This window comes from Telmatherina bonti (genome assembly GCF_933228915.1).
Source record: "Telmatherina bonti genome assembly, chromosome: 16".
Taxonomy (NCBI): Eukaryota; Metazoa; Chordata; class Actinopteri; order Atheriniformes; family Telmatherinidae; genus Telmatherina; species Telmatherina bonti.
In genome coordinates this window covers 9,595,434-9,618,759 of record NC_136614.1, presented here as the reverse complement: position 1 = coordinate 9,618,759, position 23,326 = coordinate 9,595,434, and the positions used below count along the sequence as shown (strand labels likewise).

General features: G+C 45.7%; 1 protein-coding gene across 1 annotated transcript in view; it reads left to right on the top strand.

The window, feature by feature from the left end:
• Window positions 1-26: 26 nt before the first annotated feature.
• The window catches only part of ppp4r4 (protein phosphatase 4, regulatory subunit 4), a gene marked incomplete at its 5' end in the record, with an annotated part of 55,570 nt that continues 32,270 nt past the window's right edge, over window positions 27-23,326 (top strand). Inside the window, 13 exons of the mRNA XM_079255698.1 lie at window positions 27-119; window positions 1,466-1,539; window positions 4,458-4,560; window positions 4,665-4,812; window positions 6,191-6,264; window positions 6,691-6,797; window positions 7,767-7,874; window positions 8,211-8,332; window positions 9,563-9,685; window positions 9,757-9,899; window positions 9,984-10,103; window positions 10,584-10,661; window positions 10,930-11,013. Coding sequence (XP_079111824.1) covers window positions 27-119; window positions 1,466-1,539; window positions 4,458-4,560; window positions 4,665-4,812; window positions 6,191-6,264; window positions 6,691-6,797; window positions 7,767-7,874; window positions 8,211-8,332; window positions 9,563-9,685; window positions 9,757-9,899; window positions 9,984-10,103; window positions 10,584-10,661; window positions 10,930-11,013 — 1,377 coding nt within the window. The remainder of the gene's footprint in view (window positions 120-1,465; window positions 1,540-4,457; window positions 4,561-4,664; window positions 4,813-6,190; window positions 6,265-6,690; window positions 6,798-7,766; window positions 7,875-8,210; window positions 8,333-9,562; window positions 9,686-9,756; window positions 9,900-9,983; window positions 10,104-10,583; window positions 10,662-10,929; window positions 11,014-23,326) is intronic.

Sequence of the window (23,326 nt, the reverse complement as noted above, 5' to 3'; positions counted from 1 at the left end):
CCAGTCAGCAGATGTTCCCCGGCAGGATGACTCTCAGCCCGCCCAGCCTGCTCTGCGCTCCGCCGGAGGAGCTGCAGGAGCTCGCCTTCATCGAGCGGCCGATCCGCAGGAGCCTCAAGGTAGGCGTGCACGTGAGCATGTTCACACGCATGACGGAGGACAGGTGTTCTCCATACGTGTGAAACATGACCGTGATGCTGCTGCTGCTGATGATGATGAATCATGTTGGATGAGTGGGAGGAAGATGAACTGCCTCCATACAGGAAGCAGAGGGGAGACCCGAGATGTGCGCAGCATGACGCAGTTTGTCCGTCTGTCTCTCTGCCTGTCTGTCTCTCTGTCTGTCTCCCAGCGCAGTGACAGCAATCTTTTCAGGATGTCCTCTTTGCATTGAGACAGTAGAGGATCTCCAGATGATCATCAGTGTGGGTTTTACAGAACAAGTTCAGTTTATCGGTGATGGATGTGTGAATCTGCTGTCAGAAGTCTGGGAGGAACTCCGCGGACAGACACAAAATATTTACTGATTAATCAGTTATTCACTTTAATTGATCTGATTTGATTTTGACAGACAGAAGTGAAAACATGAAGATAATAAGACACGAGAACTGTGGACAGATGAGGACAGAGATGTAAAGACATGAGACACAGAGACACGAGGACATCAAGACATGAAGATATAAAGACTTTAGGACACCGAGTGATGAGGACCGGAAGACATGAGGTCAAAGAGATGTTAAGACATGAAGCTATAGAGACAAACGGGGAGGACAGAGAGATATGAGACATGCAGACACAGAGACACTGTGATATGAGGTCACAGAGGCATGCGGACACTAAGAGACGTGACCAGATGGACAGTAGGTCATGAAGACACACAGCGATATGAGGACATGCAGGGATAAAGACATAAATATATCAGGACAGAGACATGAGGACACAGAGGACATGAAAACAGAGACATCAGGAGGAAGACATGTGAGATGTGGTCACGGGACATGAAGCTGAAGACATACAAATATGATGACAGACATGAGGACAAAGAGATGTGGACACAGAGACATGAGGGCATAGAAATATGAGGACATTGTTTAATAAGTATAGAGAGACATTATGACGTGAACAGAGACATGAGGACACAGACTGTTAAGGACATACGGACGTGATGACTCAAAGGGAGGTCTTAAACACCTTGAATGAGCTGAAACACAATCAGGTTTGGAAGTCCACGTCAGGAAGGAATGTTGTTGGCAGCTCCATGTTTTCCGATCCAGGTGGAAGAGCGGGTGGACGACCACCTGAGGAACGTCTGCGGACACAGATCACTCCAGAAAGACACCATTCAGAATCAGTTATTAATCAATAACTGCAGAAACAGTCTGATGTTACATATTCCTCTGCAACGGTAGCAGTGGGGGTGTGGCTTCATGATGATGATGATGACATGTTTGATGTTTACCTTCAGACTGCTGAGGAGATTGATCAGCTGACTGTGGATGAAGACCTGAATGACATTGAGAGAGCTGTCTACCTGCTCAGGTGAGATGCGACGTCAGTGAGCAGCAAATGCTTAAACCAGGTGCTGTTCAAACACGGAAACAGCAGAGTTCATGGGCTCTTTCACATTTGGTGGTGACTTTCAACCAATCAGGGCTCACGTTGCTGAAACACCAACCAGCTTCAGACTTAACAGAGTAGCTGATTTCAAACCAATAACTTTAAAGGAGCACTGTGTGTAGAAAATGAATTACAACTATCACCACTGGGGGGCAGTGTTTCCCCTGAAAGTTAAGCTGTATTTTTATTCTTCTGCCCTTAGAAACAAGAAAATACAATCCCTCTAACAGATGTAAGCATAATAAAAAAACAATCCTAACATTTTGTAAATGTTCTGTTTAGCAAATAATGACTAAATGTGTTGTTTATCTGAAGTTTACCACATTTTTTAAAGGTGCATATTTGGTCAGCTGCTTTAAAAAAGAACATGTTTAGATGTGAAGAAACTTCGTGAGTTCAGCACATAGACTATATATAAAAGATGGGCGGAGCCTCCGTGACATCACCTGTAGCTTTCTGAAGAGCTGAATTTAAGCTCAGTGGGTGGTTCCTACCATCGCCATCTTGGCAGGGGCATGCATGTTGTCTCGTCCGGAAAATACAAATATGGGCAAAGAGGTGGAGCTGAGAGGGGGTCTGTGAGCGTCATGGTGGATGATTGACATTGAGCAAACTCTGAGCTTTCTGTAGCAAAGAGCTAACCGAGCTAACCCGGAGATAACAGGAGCTAACCAGCTAACGGAGGTAAGCAGGCTAAAGCTAAGTCCCGTTGTTAATCGGCTAAAAACCACGGATGTTCTACATTCTTCTTACTTGAAGCGCAAGATCGGGTACCTGTCAATCAAAAGGAAACGCCCCTCAATATGTCGAACTTTAAGATTAAATTACTTTTAAATGGGCAAGTTAGAAAAAATTTCGCTCCCCCCACAGTTGTCATGAAGGTAAACCAGACCTATTAAACCAAAAATGGATTTTTGAACCAGGCTGTAAACATGTTTATTTCTGCTGGGAAGTTGGTATTTTTAACATGGGAGTCTACGGGGATTTGCTCTGTTTTGCAGCCCCTAGTGGATGAAGGGGGAACTGCAGTTTTATGCACTTTCGCATAGGCTTCACTCTTAACCGCCGGAGGCTCTGTCCATCTTTCATATACGGTCTATGGTTCAGCATCACAGCTAAAAACCCCTTTATGCTCAGTAAAAAAGACGGAAATCAGACAGACGGATAGTTTCATCGTGTCAGCCATGCTTCCATCTTGATCTGTTTTCAAAGTGCTTAGTTGTCCTTTGACACAGAAAGCGGAGCAATACCACCAGAAATCGTGGAGCAGTGTTGAGTTGTATAGCTGACATTCACCCGTTGAAAGGAATAAACCAGAGAAGAAGAATAACATGAAGAAGACACAGAAACCGTCCACTAAAAATCACCCGGAACAACTTTATAGAGGTGCATGACTGGTGTCAAACCACAGGAGTGAACTCAAAACTCAGCACTGCCCCCTACTGAATGAACTGAGACATGTGGAAGTATGAGGGCTGTGATGTATAAAGACGTTTGTAATGGACGCTTCTATTGTTATTAGTAAGGGACTAGAAATGGGTCTTTAGAGCTGCAGGTGGCTTGATGGTCAGAACCATCCTCTCCTGGTTCTGATCCCAGCTGGGTATTGTCTAAGCCTGTTCTTCCAATGTGGAGTTTTCATGTTTTCCCCATACATGTATGGGTTCTCCCTTGGTTCTCCGTACATGGTTCTCTACACAAGTTCTGGAGCTCCTCCATCCCTGTTTAAAGCGATGATGTTGGGTTAACTGCTGTTTGGCATGACTCTAGGAGTTAAGAGTACTCCACTATCTCGATGGATGGATGCATCTCCTCCTTTAGTCCTCCTCCTTTCATCCTATACTCCTCTTGTCCTCCTACTTTCTTCGTCTCCTTCTGTCTTCTCCTCCTCTGCTGTGACCCAGTAAGCAGCAGCTAATTAAACCCTGCAGATATTCATTGTCTCCATCCCAGAGGGTCTAAACTAGTTCACTGAACTGATTCAAAAAATGGACCAAAGTCTTCTGGACTCTGGACTCAGATGTTCTGGATCATGGAGTCTAGCAGGAACCAGAACAGAACCACAAGTTTTCCACTTTCCATGACCTTGTCATAATCATAGACTGTATATAAAAGATGGGTGGAGCCTCCATGACATCACCCATAGGTTTCTGAAGAGCTGAATTGAAGCTCGGTGGGCGGTTCCTACCCTCACCATCTTGGCAGCGGCATGCATGTCGTCTCGCCCAGAAAATACAAATATGGGCAAAGAGGTGGGTGCTGAGAAGGGGGCTGTGCTAACCCGGAGGTAACAGGAGCTAACCAGCTAATAGAGATTAGGGGGCTAAAGCTAAGTCACGTTGTTAACCGGCTAAAAACCGTGGTTGTTCTACATTCGTCTGACTTGAAGCGGGAGATTGGGTACCTGTCAATCAAAAGGACACGCCCCTAAATATGACGAACTTCAAGATTAAATTACTTTCAAACGGGAGAGTTAGAAAAAAAATTCACTCCCCCCACAGTTGTCATGAAGGTAAACCTGACCTATTAAACAGAAAACAGCTTTTTGAACCAGGTTGGAAACATGTTTATTTCTGCTGTAAACATGTTTATTTCTGCTGTGAAGTTGGTCTTTTTAACATGGGAGTCTATGGGGATTTGCTCTGTGTTGCAACCCTTAGCGAATGAAAGGGGAACTGCAGTTTTATGCACTTCCGCATAGGCTTCACTTTTAACCGCTGGAGGCTCCGTCCATCTTTCACACACAGTCTATGGTCATAATGCATCCTGTCTCTTCTAAGTCTAACTTCTGTCTCCTCTTTGTGTCCCCCGTCTCATCTCTGTTTCCTCTGTGTCCTCAGTGTGGGACAGGAGGTTCAGAGAGTCAGCGTCATCAGCAACTTGCCGAGTCTTGTTCGCCAGAACCCAGCAGAGACCTTTCGTCGGGTAGTGCCAAAAGTACGGGTACGTCAGATCTGTAGACTGCATGTCAAACATGACTGTAGAAAAGGACAGGTGCATTAAAGAGGTGTGTCTGAGAGCTAACCTATCCTACCTGTGTGACCCAGGAGGTCTTAAATGGAGCCGGTGTTGAAATCCTGCTGGCAGCAGCATCTTCCTTTTTAACCATCCTGCAGGACGACATCATCCTGATCCACACACATACCTACTCCATCCTGAAGACTGTCCTGCTGCACCTGAACCACAGAGACACAGGTAAACACACCTGAAGCACAGAGACACAGGTAAACACACCTAAACCACAGAGACACAGATAAACACACCTGAACCACAGAGACACAGGTAAACACACCTGAAGCACAAAGACACAGGTAAACACACCTGAAGCACAGAGACACAGGTAAAAACAGCTGAACACACACCTGAACCACAGAGACACAGGTAAACACACCTAAACCACAGTGACACAGGTAAACACACCTGAAGCACAGAGACACAGGTAAAAACAGCTGAACACACACCTGAACCACAGAGACACAGGTAAACACACCTAAACCACAGAGACACAGGTAAACACACCTGAAGCACAGAGACACAGGTAAAAACAGCTGAACACACACCTGAAGCACAGAGACACAGGTAAACACACCTAAACCACAGAGACACAGATAAACACACCTGAAGCACAGAGACACAGGTAAACACACCTGAAGCACAAAGACACAGGTAAACACACCTGAAGCACAGAGACACAGGTAAAAACAGCTGAACACACACCTGAACCACAGAGACACAGGTAAACACACCTAAACCACAGAGACACAGGTAAACACACCTGAAGCACAGAGACACAGGTAAAAACACCTGAACACACACCTGAACCACAGAGACACAGGTAAACACACCTAAACCACAGAGACACAGGTAAACACACCTGAAGCACAGAGTCACAGGTAAACACACATGAACACACACCTGAACCACAGAGACACAGGTAAACACACCTGAAGCACAAAGACACAGGTAAACACACTTGAAGCACAAAGACACAGGTAAACACACCTTAACACACACCTGAACCACAGAGACACAGGTAAACACACTTGAAGCACAAAGACACAGGTAAACACACCATAACACACACCTGAACCACAGAGACACAGGTACACACAATTGAAGCACAAAGACACAGGTAAACACACCTGAAACAAAGAGACACAGGTAATCACAATGAACCACAGAGAAACTGGTGAACACAATGAACCACAGAGAAACTGGTGAACACACCTGAAACACAGAGACACAGGTAAACACACCTGAAGCACAAAGACACAGATAAACACACCTGAACACATACCTGAACCACAGAGACACAGGTAAACACACCTGAAACAAAGAGACACAGGTAAACACAATGAACCACAGAGAAACTGGTGAACACACCTGAAACACAGAGACACAGGTAAACACACCTGAACACACACCTGAAACACAGAAAAAGGTAAACACACCTGAACCACAGAGATACAGGTAAACACACCTGAAACACAGAAAAGGTAAACACACCTTAACACACATCTGAACCACAGAGACACAGGTAAACACATCTGGTGTGTCTTGTGTGTGTTGACAGTGCTAAGCAATGCCTGGTTGGAGACCCTTTTGTCAGCCATCAACGCTCTGCCCAAAGAGACCATCAAACAGGAGGTCAGATTAATACTAAGATCAATATTTCTGATCAGGAACTAAACATGACCAGGTTGTCTTCTGACTAGTGATATCACTCAGCTGTTTGATGACACAGATTATTTGTCATCTGGCTCTACGTGGATGGATGGATGGATGGATGGGTAAAACTAGTGCATGTAAAGAAGATGGATGGATGAATAATAGAAAACTGTTTGACAACAAAGTTGGTAGCCAGTATCATTGTATGATAAAGTAAAATCTCCTTTGTTTGGGTTAGTTAAACCAGATAAACAACAGATAACTTGGTCATGTTGAACCTGCTAAATATGTTAAAGTAGCTGAAAGTTTAAAGATAAGGATTTAAAATGTGAAAATCCAGATGAGTAAATAACTTTCTTTCCTACAACACATGTCTGTCTCACATCTTCTTGTTTCTTTCTCTAGGTGTTGAATCCTCTCCTGTATCAGTCTCAGCTGTCTCACTCTGTCCAGGCTCGTATGGCCAGCTGTCGCATCTTAGGAAAAGTTGCCAGCAAGTTTGATTCTCACACGTGAGCTGAAGCTTAGTTACAGTTATCATGCTAACATAAGAGACACTGTTATAATGCTTATATACCAGACTGTGTCATCATGCTAAAATACCAGACTGTGTTATCATGCTAAGATACCACACTGTGTTTTCATGCTAATATACCAGACTGTGTACCATACTGCGTTATCATGCTAGTGTACCTTACTGTTATCATGCTAATATAACAGACGCTGTTATCATGCTAATATACCGGACTGTGTTATCATGCTAATATAACTGATGCTGTTATCATGTTAATATACCAGACTGTGTTATCATGCATTTGTACCATACTGCGTTATCATGCTAGTGTACCATACTGTTATCATGCTAATATACCAGACTGTGTTATTTTGCTAATATACCAGACTGTATTATCATGCTAGTGTAACATATTGTTATCATGCTAGTGTACCATACTGTTATCATGCTAATATAACAGACACCATTATCAAGCTAATATACCAGACTGTGTCATCATGCTAAGATACCACACTGTGTTGTCATGCTATTATAACAGACTATCATGCTAATATACCAGACGGTGTTATCATGCTAAAATACCAAACTTAAATGAATTTCCCTTTGGGGATTAATAAAGTATTTTTCATTTCATTTCATTGTCATGCTAATATAACAGATGCTGTTATCATGCTAATATACCAGACTGTGTTATCATGCATTTGTACCATACTGCGTTATCATGCTACTGTACCATACTGTTATCATGTAATATACCACACTGTTATTTTGCTAACATACCACACTGTATTCTCTTGCTAATATACCACACTGTGTTATCATGCTAGTTTAACATTGTTATCACGCTAATATACCACACTGTGTTATCATGATAGTGTACTCAGACTGCAGCAAAGTAAGAATGTGAACAGAGGACTCTCCAGGAGCTGTCTCATCTCTAAACAGTAACTGTGTTTCTATACATTAGAGTGAAGAAGGAGCTGATGCCACTGACCCGTTCTTTGTGTGAGGATGTGGAATCGGAGGTTCGAGCTTGTATGTGCCGTCAGCTGGAGAGCATAACCAGAACCATCGGGTAACTCCTAGAAAACTCCACAATAACTCCACACTGGCAAAACATCAAATATGAACCCAAGAGCTTCTATAAAGGCAAAGCTGGGAAGTGTAACAGTTTCCAATTTTACTGGTCCAACTGGGGCTTTTAATTATTATAAATATTATTTTTCCATTTTTGTAAAAACCAAGTAATGAAGTCCAGCTGCTTTTTTCCCAACTGTATGGACACAACAAATAGAAAACCAACAGATTAAACCAAATATGCACAAACTAAATGATGACTGTCTCAAACACAAGCTGATATCCTATAATACCCCAGATATTCCTGTGACACAGTCTGATATCTGATTTTCAGGATGGATGACGCCAGGACCGAGCTCCTTCCTGAGCTGGTGGAGCTTGCTGGAGACGAGGAGAGCATCGTCCGGCTGGCAGCATTTGACACCATCATTAACCTGATGGAGATGATGGATGCTGGTGAGTCAGAGCTGGACTGAATTACTGCTCATAGCTCCTCTGACAAAAGGCAATTAAGGGTAAAACAAACAAGCAAAAAGAGATTTTATGGTTGTAAATTAATGTTAGCAAGTAGCTTGAATTGCACAAAAAGTAAGTCAATAATCAATCAAAAGCCGAGTTGTTGGCATTCCCCCGACTTTGCATTACTCAACAGAAAACAATAAATTTCATGTGTAAAATAGAAAAAAATATTTTAAAACCTGACATTTACAGGAATAATGAAATCAAAAACTAGATTCAGCTTGCTTAGGAACAAAGTGACCTCTTTGCACTTTATTGATGGAATCAATTCAAGCCAATTGAATGTGAGCCAATTAAAACAAAACCACAATATTCCAATTTATAATAACTGTGTTTATACAAGCCAAGTCATAAAAGTAACAGCCTGGCTTAGGGAAATAAATGTACATCTGCTCTAGGTAAGGTGGACTGAAGGTTTACATCTTAATGTTTTTAACCCTTTAAAGACCAACCTAAGAAAAACCATGGAGAAAAGTCTAATTTCTTTAATCTAAAGTCTTTATTTGGCCTTTTAACTGAATTATATATAATATATATATATATATAATATATGTATAATATATTATATATATATATATATATATATATATATATATATATATATATATATATATATATATATATATATATATATATATATATATCATTATTCATGTGCTATGTACTTAGTAAAAACTATTGCAGTGCAGGGTTCTACTTCAAGGTATTAGTTACGAGACTGGAGACAAGTATCAGGTCATGTTCAACAGGGTTTTGAGGAAAGTTTCTACCATAAAGTGAAGCAAAAGGTCTCAGAAACTGTATCATGTACGATGAGTTTGGATTAAATACAATCTAGGGACTAAAAGGGGCCTTAAGGGGGAAAGTGTGTTTATTTTTCAAGAGGTGCTTTTTTTTTCTCAGAATATCATATTATATAACCCCGAGTAGAAGTTGCACCATCATCCATCTTGAAGAACTTCTCCTCTTTATGAACTTGCAGCAGTTTTTACTCTTTTTTTTAGATACTTCTAGACTTTTCAATTTGCACAAACTTTCGTTTTCAGGCTGATGTTCTTCACATGGCGCCAAGGCTTCATTTAAAATTACAAACTTCATTTAAAATGATTTTAAACAAAATCGTTTAGACTAATTTGAGCCCAGATTCATCAACCTCCTTTTCCTCAGATGATAGACTCCACGTTGTTGTTCCCATGGTGATGGCGGTGTGCGACGCAGCATCGCAGGTGGATGAAGTGGTTATGGCGTCGTTGTCCTTCCAGTATGGGAAGCTTTGCAGCGGACTGGCAGGTTAACATCGAACAACGATGAATGTTTAAGTTTGGTTGCCATATTTGTGAAAATCCTTCCTCGTTCCGCAGGATCCCTGTCGGACGAGCAGAAAGGTCGCTTGTTGCAGCGCTTTAAGCTGATGTGTGTCGCTGGACTGCAGACCGAAGGAAATCAGATTGATGGGAATGACAAGTCCACACTGATCCGTTGTAACTGCTGCTACAACCTGCCGGTACACACACATCAACACAAACGCACACACCCTCAAGGTTCCCCACTCCTCCAGCTGATGAAATCTTCTCCGCTCTCCGTTCAGGCCATGGTGGTGTTTGTAGACTCTGCTCACTTCCAGTCTGACCTCTACCCGTCCTTCTCCAGCCTCTGCAGTGACCCGGAGGTCAGCGTTCGGCAAAGTGCAGCAGCCAGTTTCCACCAGGTCAGATCAGGATCAGGGTTCATCCTCTGGGAGCAGGACCTGCTGCCTCCTGCTGGGTTGTAAATCTGACCTGTTTACATGTTTGTAAATCAGGACGTTTGTTTCAAACCTTTTTTATGCGTCACCACTCTCATGGATTCAGAGTTCATGCCTCGTTCTGACACCACCTGGTAGTGGTAATGCACCACTATGAAGCCGTTTACAAGCGTCCAAAACACCACAAAGGTTTTTTTTCTGCTGTTCTCAACTTCTTCTTCAGGTGTTTTTATTTGTTGGTTCTGCATCATCTTCTTCTCTGGTTTGTTCCTTTTGCCAGTTGTGTGTCAGCTCTCTAACTCAACACAACTCGATTGCATGAACTGACGTACAGCGAAGCCTTTTGAAAAGCGACCAGCAACGTTTTAGTTTCCTGCAGCCTCAGCTTCTCTCTGATTGGCTGAAGCCTCTGAGTCACATGATGGCTCTGCTTCTTCCTGTTAGGTGGTGAAGCTGCTTGCCTCAAACGCCCACGTGGTGCAAAAGGAGCTGCTGTTACTGCTGCAGGATGACGCTCTGGAGGTGAGAGGCCACGCCCACAAGCACTCCTTCACTGGAGGTTCTGGATCCGGACCAGCAAAAAGTTGGTGCTGGTCTGGATCCAGATGTCCACCACAGTTAGATGCAGAAAACAGGGTATGAACCAACAATGGTACATCCAGACATCAAGGTCTGTGTGTCGCCTCCTCCTCGTATCAGACCCGGTTGGTACCGGCGCTGGTTCAGATCCCGTTTTGACCTGGTGTTCTCAGACTGGAGCTGCTGACTAGGTGTTTGTTCTTCTGTTGAGGTGTTGGATGCTTTGATGAATCACTTCGAGGAAACTCTGGAGACGGTTCTGCCCAGGGGAGAGAACCTGACCCTGGACAACAAGGTGAGAAATAAAACCCAGTTTGCTGCGGATCATTTCCTCTTTTGGTTCCGCTCAATTCTTCTCTCTGTAAGGAACCTTATCCCAGATTCTCCATTATTTTCACAAATCGCTACGTCCTCTGTCCTCTTGTTTCCTCCTCTGTTTCCACCATGGTTTCTCCTCTGTTTCCACCATGGTTCCTTCTCTGTTTCCACCATAGTTCCTTCTCTGTTTCCACCATGGTTCCTTCTCTGTTTCCATCTTGGTTCCTCCTCTGTTTCCATCTTGGTTCTTCCTCTGTTTCCACCATGGTTCCTCTTCTGATTCCACCATGGTTCCTTCTCTGTTTCCACCATGGTTCCTTCTCTGTTTCCATCTTGGTTCCTCCTCTGTTTCCACCATGGTTCTCTGTTTCCATCTTGCTTCTTCCTCTGTTTCCACCATGGTTCCTTCACTGTTTCCACCATGATTCCTCCTCCGTTTCCACCATGGTTCCTTCTCTGTTTCCACCATGGTTCCTTCTCTGTTTCCACCATGGTTCCTTCTCTGTTTCCATCTTGGTTCCTCCTCTGTTTCCACCATGGTTCTTCCTGTGTTTCCACCATGGTTCCTTCTCTGTTTCCATCTTTGTTCCTCCTCTGTTTCCACCATGGTTCCTTCTCTGTTTCCACCATGGTTCCTCCTCTGTTTCCACCATGGTTCCTTCTCTGTTTCCATCTTGGTTCCTCTTCTGTTTCCACCATGGTTCGTTCTCTGTTTCCATCTTGGTTCCTCCTCTGTTTCCACCGTGGTTCTTCCTCTGTTTCCACCACGGTTCCTCCTCTGTTTCCACCATGGTTCCTTCTCTGTTTCCATCTTGGTTCCTCCTCTGTTTCCACCATGGTTCTTCCTCTGTTTCCACCATGGTTCTTCCGCTGTTTCCACCATGGTTCCTTCTCTGTTTCTACCATGGTTCCTCCTCTGTTTCCACCATGGTTCCTTCTCTGTTTCCATCTTGGTTCCTCCTCTGTTTCCACCATGGTTCATTCTCTGTTTCCACCATGGTTCCTCAACTGTTTTTCACCATGGTTCCTCCTCTGTTTCCACCACGGTTCCTTCTCTGTTTCCATCTTGGTTCCTCCTCTGTTTCCACCATGGTTGATTCTCTGTTTCCACCATGGTTCCTCCGCTGTTTCCACCATGGTTCCTTCTCTGTTTCCATCTTGGTTCCCCTTCTGTTTCCACCATGGTTGATTCTCTGTTTCCACCATGGTTCCTCCGCTGTTACCACCATGGTTCCTTCTCTGTTTCCATCTTGGTTCCTCTTCTGTTTCCACCATGGTTCCTTCTCTGTTTCCATCTTGGTTCCTCCTCTGTTTCCACCATGGTTCTTCCTCTGTTTCCACCATGGTTCCTCCTCTGTTTCCACCATGGTTCTCTGTTTCCATCTTGGTTCCTCCTCTTTTTCCACCATGGTTCCTCCTCTGTTTCCACCATGGTTCCTTCTCTGTTTCCATCTTGGTTCCTCCTCTGTTTCCACCATGGGGCCTCCTCTGTTTCCACCATGGTTCCTTCTCTGTTTCCATCTTGGTTCCTCTTCTGTTTCCACCATGGTTCCTTCTCTGTTTCCATCTTGGTCCCTCCTCTGTTTCCACCATGGTTGATTCTCTGTTTCCACCATGGTTCCTCCGCTGTTTCCACCATGGTTCCTTCTCTGTTTCCATCTTGGTTCCTCTTCTGTTTCCACCATGGTTCCTTCTCTGTTTCCATCTTGGTTCCTCCTCTGTTTCCACCATGGTTGATTCTCTGTTTCCACCATGGTGCCTCCTCTGTTTCCACCATGGTTCCTTCTCTGTTTCCATCTTGGTTCCTCTTCTGTTTCCACCATGGTTCCTTCTCTGTTTCCATCTTGGTTCCTCTTCTGTTTCCACCATGGTTGATTCTCTGTTTCCACCATGGTTCCTCCGCTGTTTCCACCATGGTTCCTTCTCTGTTTCCTACTTGGTTCCTCTTCTGTTTCCACCATGGTTCCTTCTCTGTTTCCATCTTGGTTCCTCCTCTGTTTCCACCATGGTTCTTCCTCTGTTTCCACCATGGTTCCTCCTCTGTTTCCACCATGGTTCTCTGTTTCCATCTTGGTTCTTCCTCTTTTTCCACCATGGTTCCTCCTCTGTTTCCACCACGGTTCCTTCTCTGTTTCCATCTTCGTTCCTCCTCTGTTTCCACCATGGTGCCACCTCTGTTTCCACCATGGTTCCTTCTCTGTTTCCATCTTGGTCCCTCTTCTGTTTCCACCATGGTTCCTTCTCTGTTTCCATCTTGGTTCCTCTTCTGTTTCCACCATGGTTCCTTCTCATTTTCCATCTTGGTTCCTCCTCGGTTTCCACCATGGTTCTTCCTCTGTTTCCACCATGGTTCCTCCTCTGTTTCCACCATGGTTCTCTGTTTCCATCTTGGTTCTTCCTCTTTTTCCACCATGGTTCCTCCTCTGTTTCCACCACGGTTCCTTCTCTGTTTCCATCTTCGTTCCTCCTCTGTTTCCACCATGGTGCCACCTCTGTTTCCACCATGGTTCCTTCTCTGTTTCCATCTTGGTTCTTCCTCTGTTTCCACCATGGTTCCTGCTCTGTTTCTTCCATGGTTCCTCCTCTGTTTCCACCATGGTTCCTTCTCTTTTTCCACCATGGTTCCTTCTCTGTTTCCACCATGGTTCTTCCTCTGTTTCCACCATGGTTCCTCCTCTGTTTCCACCACGGTTCCTTCTCTGTTTCCATCTTGGTTCCTCCTCTGTTTCCACCATGGTTCCTCCTCTGTTTCCACCATGGTTCCTTCTTTGTTTCCATCTTGGTTCTTCCTCTGTTTCCACCATGGTTCCTGCTCTGTTTCTACCATGGTTCCTCCTCTGTTTCCACCATGGTTCCTTCTCTTTTTCCACCATGGTTCCTCCTCTGTTTCAACCATGGTTCCTTTTCTGTTTCCATCTTGGTTCCTCCTCTGTTTCCACCATGGTTCCTTCTCTGTTTCCATCTTGGTTCCTCCTCTGTTTCCACCATGGTTCTTCTTCTGTTTCCACCATGATTCCTGCTCTGTTTCCGCCATGGTTCCTTCTCTTTTTCCACCATGGTTCCTTCTCTGTTTCCACCACGGTTCCTGCTCTGTTTCCACCATGGTTCCTTCTCTGTTTCCATCTTGGTTCCTCCTCTGTTTCCACCATGGTTCCTTCTCTGTTTCCATCTTGGTTCCTCCTCTGTTTCCACCATGGTTCTTCCTCTGTTTCCATCTTGGTTCCTCCTCTGTTTCCACCATGGTTCCTTCTCCGTTTCCATCTTGGTTCCTGCTCTGTTTCCACCATGGTTCTTCCTCTGTTTCCACCTCGGTTCCTCCTCTTTTTCCACCATGCTTCCTTCTCTGTTTCCATCTTTGTTCCTCCTCTGTTTCCACCATGGTTCTTCCTGTGTTTCCACAATGGTTCCTCCTCTGCTTCCACCATGGTTCTCTGTTTCCATCTTGGTTCTTCCTCTGTTTCTACCATGGTTCCTCCTCGGTTTCCACCATGGTTCCTTCTCTGTTTCCATCTTGGTTCCTCCTCTGTTTCCACCATGGTTCTTCCTCTGTTTCCACCATGGTTCCTTCTCTGTTTCCATCTTGGTTCCTCCTCTGTTTCCACCATGGTTCCTTCTCTGTTTCCATCTTGGTTCCTCTTCTGTTTCCACCATGGTTCCTTCTCTGTTTCCATCTTGGTTCCTCCTCTGTTTCCACCATGGTTCTTCCTCTGTTTCCACCATGGTTCCTCCTCTGTTTCCACCATGGTTCTCTCTTTCCATCTTGGTTCTTCCTCTGCTTCCACGATGGTTCCACCTCAGTTTCCACCACGGTTCCTTCTCTGCTTCCATCTTCGTTCCTCCTCTTTTTCCACCATGGTGCCTCCTCTGTTTCCACCATGGTTCCTTCTCTGTTTCCATCTTGGTTCCTCTTCTGTTTCCACCATGGTTCCTTCTCTGTTTCCATCTTGGTTCCTCTTCTGTTTCCACCATGGTTCCTTCTCTGTTTCCACCATGGTTCTTCATCTGTTTCCACCATGGTTCCTCCTCTGTTTCCACCACGGTTCCTTCTCTGTTTCCATCTTTGTTCCTCCTCTTTTTCCATCATGGTGCCTCCTCTGTTTCCACCATGGTTCCTTCTCTGTTTCCATCTTGGTTCCTCTTCTGTTTCCACCATGGTTCCTTCTCTGTTTCCATCTTAGTCCCTCTTCTGTTTCCACCATGGTTCCTTCTCTGTTTCCATCTTGGTTCCTTCTCTGTTTCCACCATGGTTCTTCCTCTGTTTCCACCATGGTTCCTCCTCTGTTTCCACCACGGTTCCTTCTCTGTTTCCATCTTGGTTCCTCCTCTGTTTCCACCATGGTTCCTCCTCTGTTTCCACCATGGTTCCTTCTCTGTTTCCATCTTGGTCCCTCTTCTGTTTCCACCATGGTTCCTTCTCTGTTTCCATCTTGGTTCCTTCTCTGTTTCCACCATGGTTCTTCCTCTGTTTCCACCATGGTTCCTGCTCTGTTTCCACCATGGTTCCTTCTCTGTTTCCATCTTGGTTCTTCCTCTGTTTCCACCATGGTTCCTGCTCTGTTTCTACCATGGTTCTTCCTCTGTTTCCACCATGGTTACTCCTCTGTTTCCACCATGGTTCTTCCTCTGTTTCCACCACGGTTCCTCCTCTGTTTCCACCATGGTTCCTTCTCTGTTTCCATCTTGGTTCCTCCTCTGTTTCCACCATGGTTCCTTCTCTGTTTCTACCATGGTTCCTCCTCTGTTTCCACCATGGTTCCTTTTCTGTTTCCATCTTGGTTCCTCGTCTGTTTCCACCACGGTTCCTCCTCTGTTTCCACCATGGTTCTTCCTGTGTTTCCACCATGGTTCCTCCTCTGTGTCCACCATGGTTCTCTGTTTCCATCTTGGTTCTTCCTCTGTTTCCACCATGGTTCCTTCTCTGTTTCCATCTTTGTTCCTCCTCTGTTTCCACCATGGTTCCTTCTCTGTTTCCATCTTTGTTCCTCCTCTGTTTCCACCATGGTTCCTTCTCTGTTTCCGCCATGGTTCCTCCATTGTTTCCACCATGGTTCCTTCTCATTTTCCATCTTGGTTCCTCTTCTGTTTCCACCACGGTTCCTCCTCTTTTTCCACCATGGTTCCTTCTCTGTTTCCATCTTGGTTCCTCCTCTGTTTCCACCATGGTTCCTTATCTGTTTCTACCATGGTTCCTCCTCTGTTTCCATCTTGGTTCCTCCTCTGTTTCCACCATGGTTCTTACTCTGTTTCCACCATGGTTCTTCCTCTGTTTCCACCATGGTTCCTCCTCTGTTTCCACCACGGTTCCTTCTCTGTTTCCATCTTCGTTCCTCCTCTGTTTCCACCATGGTTGATTCTCTGTTTCCACCATGGTTCCTCCGCTGTTTCCACCATGGTTCCTTCTCTGTTTCCATCTTGGTTCCTCCTCTGTTTCCACCATGGTTCCTTCTCTGTTTCCATCTTGGTTGCTCCTCTGTTTCCACCATGGTTCTTCCTCTGTTTCCACCATGGTTCCTCCTCTGTTTCCACCATGGTTCTTCCTCTGTTTCCACCATGGTTCCTGCTCTGTTTCAACCACGGTTCCTTCTCTGTTTCCATCTTCGTTCCTCCTCTGTTTCCACCATGGTGCCTCCTCTGTTTCCACCATGGTTCCTTCTCTGTTTCCATCTTGGTTCCTCTTCTGTTTGCACCATGGTTCCTTCTCTGTTTCCATCTTGGTTCCTCCTCTGTTTCCACCATGGTTCTTCCTCTGTTTCCACCATGGTTCCTCCTCTGTTTCCACCATGGTTCTTCCTCTGTTTCCACCATGGTTCCTGCTCTGTTTCCACCACGGTTCCTTCTCTGTTTCCATCTTCGTTCCTCCTCTGTTTCCACCATGGTGCCTCCTCTGTTTCCACCATGGTTCCTTCTCTGTTTCCACCATGGTTCCTCCTCTGTTTCCACCATGGTTCTCTGTTTCCATCTTGGTTCCTCCTCTTTTTCCACCATGGTTCCTCCTCTGTTTCCACCATGGTTCCTTCTCTGTTTCTATCTTCATTCCTCCTCTGTTTACTCCATGGGGCCTCCTCTCTTTCCACCATGGTTCCTTCTCTGTTTCCATCTTGGTTCCTCTTCTGTTTCCACCATGGTTCCTTCTCTGTTTCCATCTTGGTCCCTCCTCTGTTTCCACCATGGTTGATTCTCTGTTTCCACCATGGTTCCTCCGCTGTTTCCACCATGGTTCCTTCTCTGTTTCCATCTTGGTTCCTCTTCTGTTTCCACCATGGTTCCTTCTCTGTTTCCATCTTGGTTCCTCCTCTGTTTCCACCATGGTTCTTCCTGTGTTTCCACCATGGTTCCTCCTCTGTTTCCACCATGGTTCTCTTTTTCCATCTTGGTTCCTCCTCTTTTTCCACCATGGTTCCTCCTCTGTTTCCACCATGGTTCCTTCTCTGTTTCTATCTTCATTCCTCCTCTGTTTCCACCATGGGGCCTCCTCTGTTTCCACCATGGTTCCTTCTCTGTTTCCATCTTGGTCCCTCCTCTGTTTCCACCATGGTTGATTCTCTGTTTCCACCATGGTTCCTCCGCTGTTTCCACCATGGTTCCTTCTCTGTTTCCATCTTGGTTCCTCTTCTGTTTCCACCATGGTTCCTTCTCTGTTTCCATCTTGGTTCCTCCTCTGTTTCCACCATGGTTCTTCCTCTGTTTCCACCATGGTTCCTTCTCTGTTTCTATCTTCATTCCTCCTCTGTTTCCACCATGGGGCCTCCTCTGTTTCCACCATGGTTCCTTCTCTGTTTCCATCTTGGTCCCTCCTCTGTTTCCACCATGGTTGATTCTCTGTTTCCACCATGGTTCCTCCGCTGTTTCCACCATGGTTCCTTCTCTGTTTCCATCTTGGTTCCTCTTCTGTTTCCACCATGGTTCCTTCTCTGTTTCCATCTTGGTTCCTCCTCTGTTTCCACCATGGTTCTTCCTCTGTTTCCACCATGGTTCCTCCTCTGTTTCCACCATGGTTCTCTTTTTCCATCTTGGTTCTTCCTCTGTTTCCACCATGGTTCCTGCTCTGTTTCCATCTTAGTTCCTCTTCTGTTTCCACCATGGTTCCTTCTCTGTTTCCATCTTGGTTCCTCTTCTGTTTCCACCATGGTTCCTTCTCTGTTTCCATCTTGGTTCCTCCTCTGTTTCCACCATGGTTGATTCTCTGTTTCCACCATGGTTCCTCCGCTGTTTCCACCATGGTTCCTTCTCTGTTTCCTACTTGGTTCCTCTTCTGTTTCCACCATGGTTCCTTCTCTGTTTCCATCTTGGTTCCTCCTCTGTTTCCACCATGGTTCTTCCTCTGTTTCCACCATGGTTCCTCCTCTGTTTCCACCATGGTTCTCTGTTTCCATCTTGGTTCTTCCTCTTTTTCCACCATGGTTCCTCCTCTGTTTCCACCACGGTTCCTTCTCTGTTTCCATCTTCGTTCCTCCTCTGTTTCCACCATGGTGCCACCTCTGTTTCCACCATGGTTCCTTCTCTGTTTCCATCGTGGTCCCTCTTCTGTTTCCACCATGGTTCCTTCTCTGTTTCCATCTTGGTTCCTCTTCTGTTTCCACCATGGTTCCTTCTCATTTTCCATCTTGGTTCCTCCTCGGTTTCCACCATGGTTCTTCCTCTGTTTCCACCATGGTTCCTCCTCTGTTTCCACCATGGTTCTCTGTTTCCATCTTGGTTCTTCCTCTTTTTCCACCATGGTTCCTCCTCTGTTTCCACCACGGTTCCTTCTCATTTTCCATCTTGGTTCCTCCTCGGTTTCCACCATGGTTCTTCCTCTGTTTCCACCATGGTTCCTCCTCTGTTTCCACCATGGTTCTCTGTTTCCATCTTGGTTCTTCCTCTTTTTCCACCATGGTTCCTTCTCTTTTTCCACCATGGTTCCTTCTCTGTTTCCACCATGGTTCTTCCTCTGTTTCCACCATGGTTCCTCCTCTGTTTCCACCACGGTTCCTTCTCTGTTTCCATCTTGGTTCCTCCTCTGTTTCCACCATGGTTCCTCCTCTGTTTCCACCATGGTTCCTCCTCTGTTTCCACCATGGTTCCTTCTTTGTTTCCATCTTGGTTCTTCCTCTGTTTCCACCATGGTTCCTGCTCTGTTTCTACCATGGTTCCTCCTCTGTTTCCACCATGGTTCCTTCTCTTTTTCCACCATGGTTCCTCCTCTGTTTCAACCATGGTTCCTTTTCTGTTTCCATCTTGGTTCCTCCTCTGTTTCCACCATGGTTCCTTCTCTGTTTCCATCTTGGTTCCTCCTCTGTTTCCACCATGGTTCTTCTTCGTTTTCCACCATGATTCCTGCTCTGTTTCCGCCATGGTTCCTTCTCTTTTTCCACCATGGTTCCTTCTCTGTTTCCACCACGGTTCCTGCTCTGTTTCCACCATGGTTCCTTCTCTGTTTCCATCTTGGTTCCTGCTCTGTTTCCACCATGGTTCCTTCTCTGTTTCCATCTTGGTTCCTCCTCTGTTTCCACCATGGTTCTTCCTCTGTTTCCATCTTGGTTCCTCCTCTGTTTCCACCATGGTTCCTTCTCCGTTTCCATCTTGGTTCCTGCTCTGTTTCCACCATGGTTCTTCCTCTGTTTCCACCTCGGTTCCTCCTCTTTTTCCACCATGCTTCCTTCTCTGTTTCCATCTTTGTTCCTCCTCTGTTTCCACCATGGTTCTTCCTGTGTTTCCACAATGGTTCCTCCTCTGTTTCCACCATGGTTCTCTGTTTCCATCTTGGTTCTTCCTCTGTTTCCACCATGGTTCCTTCTCTGTTTCTGCCATGGTTCCTCCTCTGTTTCCACCATGTTTCCTTCTCTGTTTCCATCTTAGTTCCTCTTCTTTTTCCACCATGGTTCCTTCTCTGTTTCCATCTTGGTTCCTCCTCTGTTTCCACCATGGTTCTTCCTCTGTTCCACCACGGTTCCTCCTCTGTGTCCAGCATGGTTCCTCCTCTGTTTCCATCTTGGTTCCTCCTCTGTTTCCACCATGGTTCCTTCTCTGTTTCTACCATGGTTCCTCCTCGGTTTCCACCATGGTTCCTTCTCTGTTTCCATCTTGGTTCCTCCTCTGTTTCCACCATGGTTCTTCCTCTGTTTCCACCATGGTTCCTTCTCTGTTTCCATCTTGGTTCCTCCTCTGTTTCCACCATGGTTCCTTCTCTGTTTCCATCTTGGTTCCTCTTCTGTTTCCACCATGGTTCCTTCTCTGTTTCCATCTTGGTTCCTCCTCTGTTTCCACCATGGTTCTTCCTCTGTTTCCACCATGGTTCCTCCTCTGTTTCCACCATGGTTCTCTCTTTCCATCTTGGTTCTTCCTCTGCTTCCACGATGGTTCCTCCTCAGTTTCCACCACGGTTCCTTCTCTGCTTCCATCTTCGTTCCTCCTCTTTTTCCACCATGGTGCCTCCTCTGTTTCCACCATGGTTCCTTCTCTGTTTCCATCTTGGTTCCTCTTCTGTTTCCACCATGGTTCCTTCTCTGTTTCCATCTTGGTTCCTCTTCTGTTTCCACCATGGTTCCTTCTCTGTTTCCACCATGGTTCTTCCTCTGTTTCCACCATGGTTCCTCCTCTGTTTCCACCATGGTTCTGTGTTTCCATCTTGGTTCTTCATCTGTTTCCACCATGGTTCCTCCTCTGTTTCCACCACGGTTCCTTCTCTGTTTCCATCTTCGTTCCTCCTCTTTTTCCACCATGGTGCCTCCTCTGTTTCCACCATGGTTCCTTCTCTGTTTCCATCTTGGTTCCTCTTCTGTTTCCACCATGGTTCCTTCTCTGTTTCCATCTTAGTCCCTCTTCTGTTTCCACCATGGTTCCTTCTCTGTTTCCATCTTGGTTCCTTCTCTGTTTCCACCATGGTTCTTCCTCTGTTTCCACCATGGTTCCTCCTCTGTTTCCACCACGGTTCCTTCTCTGTTTCCATCTTGGTTCCTCCTCTGTTTCCACCATGGTTCCTCCTCTGTTTCCACCATGGTTCCTTCTCTGTTTCCATCTTGGTCCCTCTTCTGTTTCCACCATGGTTCCTTCTCTGTTTCCATCTTGGTTCCTTCTCTTTTTCCACCATGGTTCTTCCTCTGTTTCCACCATGGTTCCTCCTCTGTTTCCACCATGGTTCCTTCTCTGTTTCCATCTTGGTCCGTCTTCTGTTTCCACCATGGTTCCTTCTCTGTTTCCATCTTGGTTCCTGCTCTGTTTCCACCATGGTTCCTTCTCTGTTTCCATCTTGGTTCTTCCTCTGTTTCCACCATGGTTCCTGCTCTGTTTCCACCATGGTTCTTCCTCTGTTTCCACCATGGTTACTCCTCTGTTTCCACCATGGTTCTTCCTCTGTTTCCACCACGGTTCCTCCTCTGTTTCCACCATGGTTCCTTCTCTGTTTCCATCTTGGTTCCTCCTCTGTTTCCACCATGGTTCCTTCTCTGTTTCTACCATGGTTCCTCCTCTGTTTCCACCATGGTTTCTTCTCTGTTTCCATCTTGGTTCCTCCTCTGTTTCCACCACGGTTCCTCCTCTGTTTCCACCATGGTTCTTCCTGTGTTTCCACCATGGTTCCTCCTCTGTGTCCACCATGGTTCTCTGTTTCCATCTTGGTTCTTCCTCTGTTTCCACCATGGTTCCTTCTCTGTTTCCATCTTTGTTCCTCCTCTGTTTCCACCATGGTTCCTTCTCTGTTTCCATCTTTGTTCCTCCTCTGTTTCCACCATGGTTCCTTCTCTGTTTCCGCCATGGTTCCTCCATTGTTTCCACCATGGTTCCTTCTCATTTTCCATCTTGGTTCCTCTTCTGTTTCCACCACGGTTCCTCCTTTGTTTCCACCATGGTTCCTTCTCTGTTTCCATCTTGGTTCCTCCTCTGTTTCCACCATGGTTCCTTATCTGTTTCTACCATGGTTCCTCCTCTGTTTCCATCTTGGTTCCTCCTCTGTTTCCACCATGGTTCTTCTTCTGTTTCCACCATGGTTCTTCCTCTGTTTCCACCATGGTTCCTCCTCTGTTTCCACCACGGTTCCTTCTCTGTTTTCATCTTCGTTCCTCCTCTGTTTCCACCATGGTTGATTCTCTGTTTCCACCATGGTTCCTCCGCTGTTTCCACCATGGTTCCTTCTCTGTTTCCATCTTGGTTCCTCGTCTGTTTCCACCATGGTTCCTTCTCTGTTTCCATCTTGGTTCCTCCTCTGTTTCCACCATGGTTCTTCCTCTGTTTCCACCATGGTTCCTCCTCTGTTTCCACCATGGTTCTTCCTCTGTTTCCACCATGGTTCCTGCTCTGTTTCCACCACGGTTCCTTCTCTGTTTCCATCTTCGTTCCTCCTCTGTTTCCACCATGGTGCCTCCTCTGTTTCCACCATGGTTCCTTCTCTTTTTCCATCTTGGTTCCTCTTCTGTTTCCACCATGGTTCCTTCTCTGTTTCCATCTTGGTTCCTCCTCTGTTTCCACCATGGTTCCTTCTCTTTTTCCATCTTGGTTCCTCCTCTGTTTCCACCATGGTTCCTTATCTGTTTCTACCATGGTTCCTCCTCTGTTTCCATCTTGGTTCCTCCTCTGTTTCCACCATGGTTCTTCCTCTGTTTCCACCATGGTTCTTCCTCTGTTTCCACCATGGTTCCTCCTCTGTTTCCACCACGGTTCCTTCTCTGTTTTCATCTTCGTTCCTCCTCTGTTTCCACCATGGTTGATTCTCTGTTACCACCATGGTTCCTCCGCTGTTTCCACCATGGTTCCTTCTCTGTTTCCATCTTGGTTCCTCTTCTGTTTCCACCATGGTTCCTTCTCTGTTTCCATCTTGGTTCCTCCTCTGTTTCCACCATGGTTCTTCCTCTGTTTCCACCATGGTTCCTCCTCTGTTTCCACCATGGTTCTTCCTCTGTTTCCACCATGGTTCCTGCTCTGTTTCCACCACGGTTCCTTCTCTGTTTCCATCTTCGTTCCTCCTCTGTTTCCACCATGGTGCCTCCTCTGTTTCCACCATGGTTCCTTCTCTGTTTCCATCTTGGTTCCTCTTCTGTTTCCACCATGGTTCCTTCTCTGTTTCCATCTTGGTCCCTCTTCTGTTTCCACCATGGTTCCTTCTCTGTTTCCATCTTGGTTCCTTCTCAGTTTCCACCATGGTTCCTCCTCTGTTTCCACCATGGTTCCTTCTCTGTTTCCATCTTGGTTCCTCCTCTGTTTCCACCATGGTTCCTCCTCTGTTTCCACCATGGTTCCTCCTCTGTTTCCACCATGGTTCCTTCTCTTTTTCCACCATGGTTCCTCCTCTGTTTCCACCATGGTTCCTTCTCTGTTTC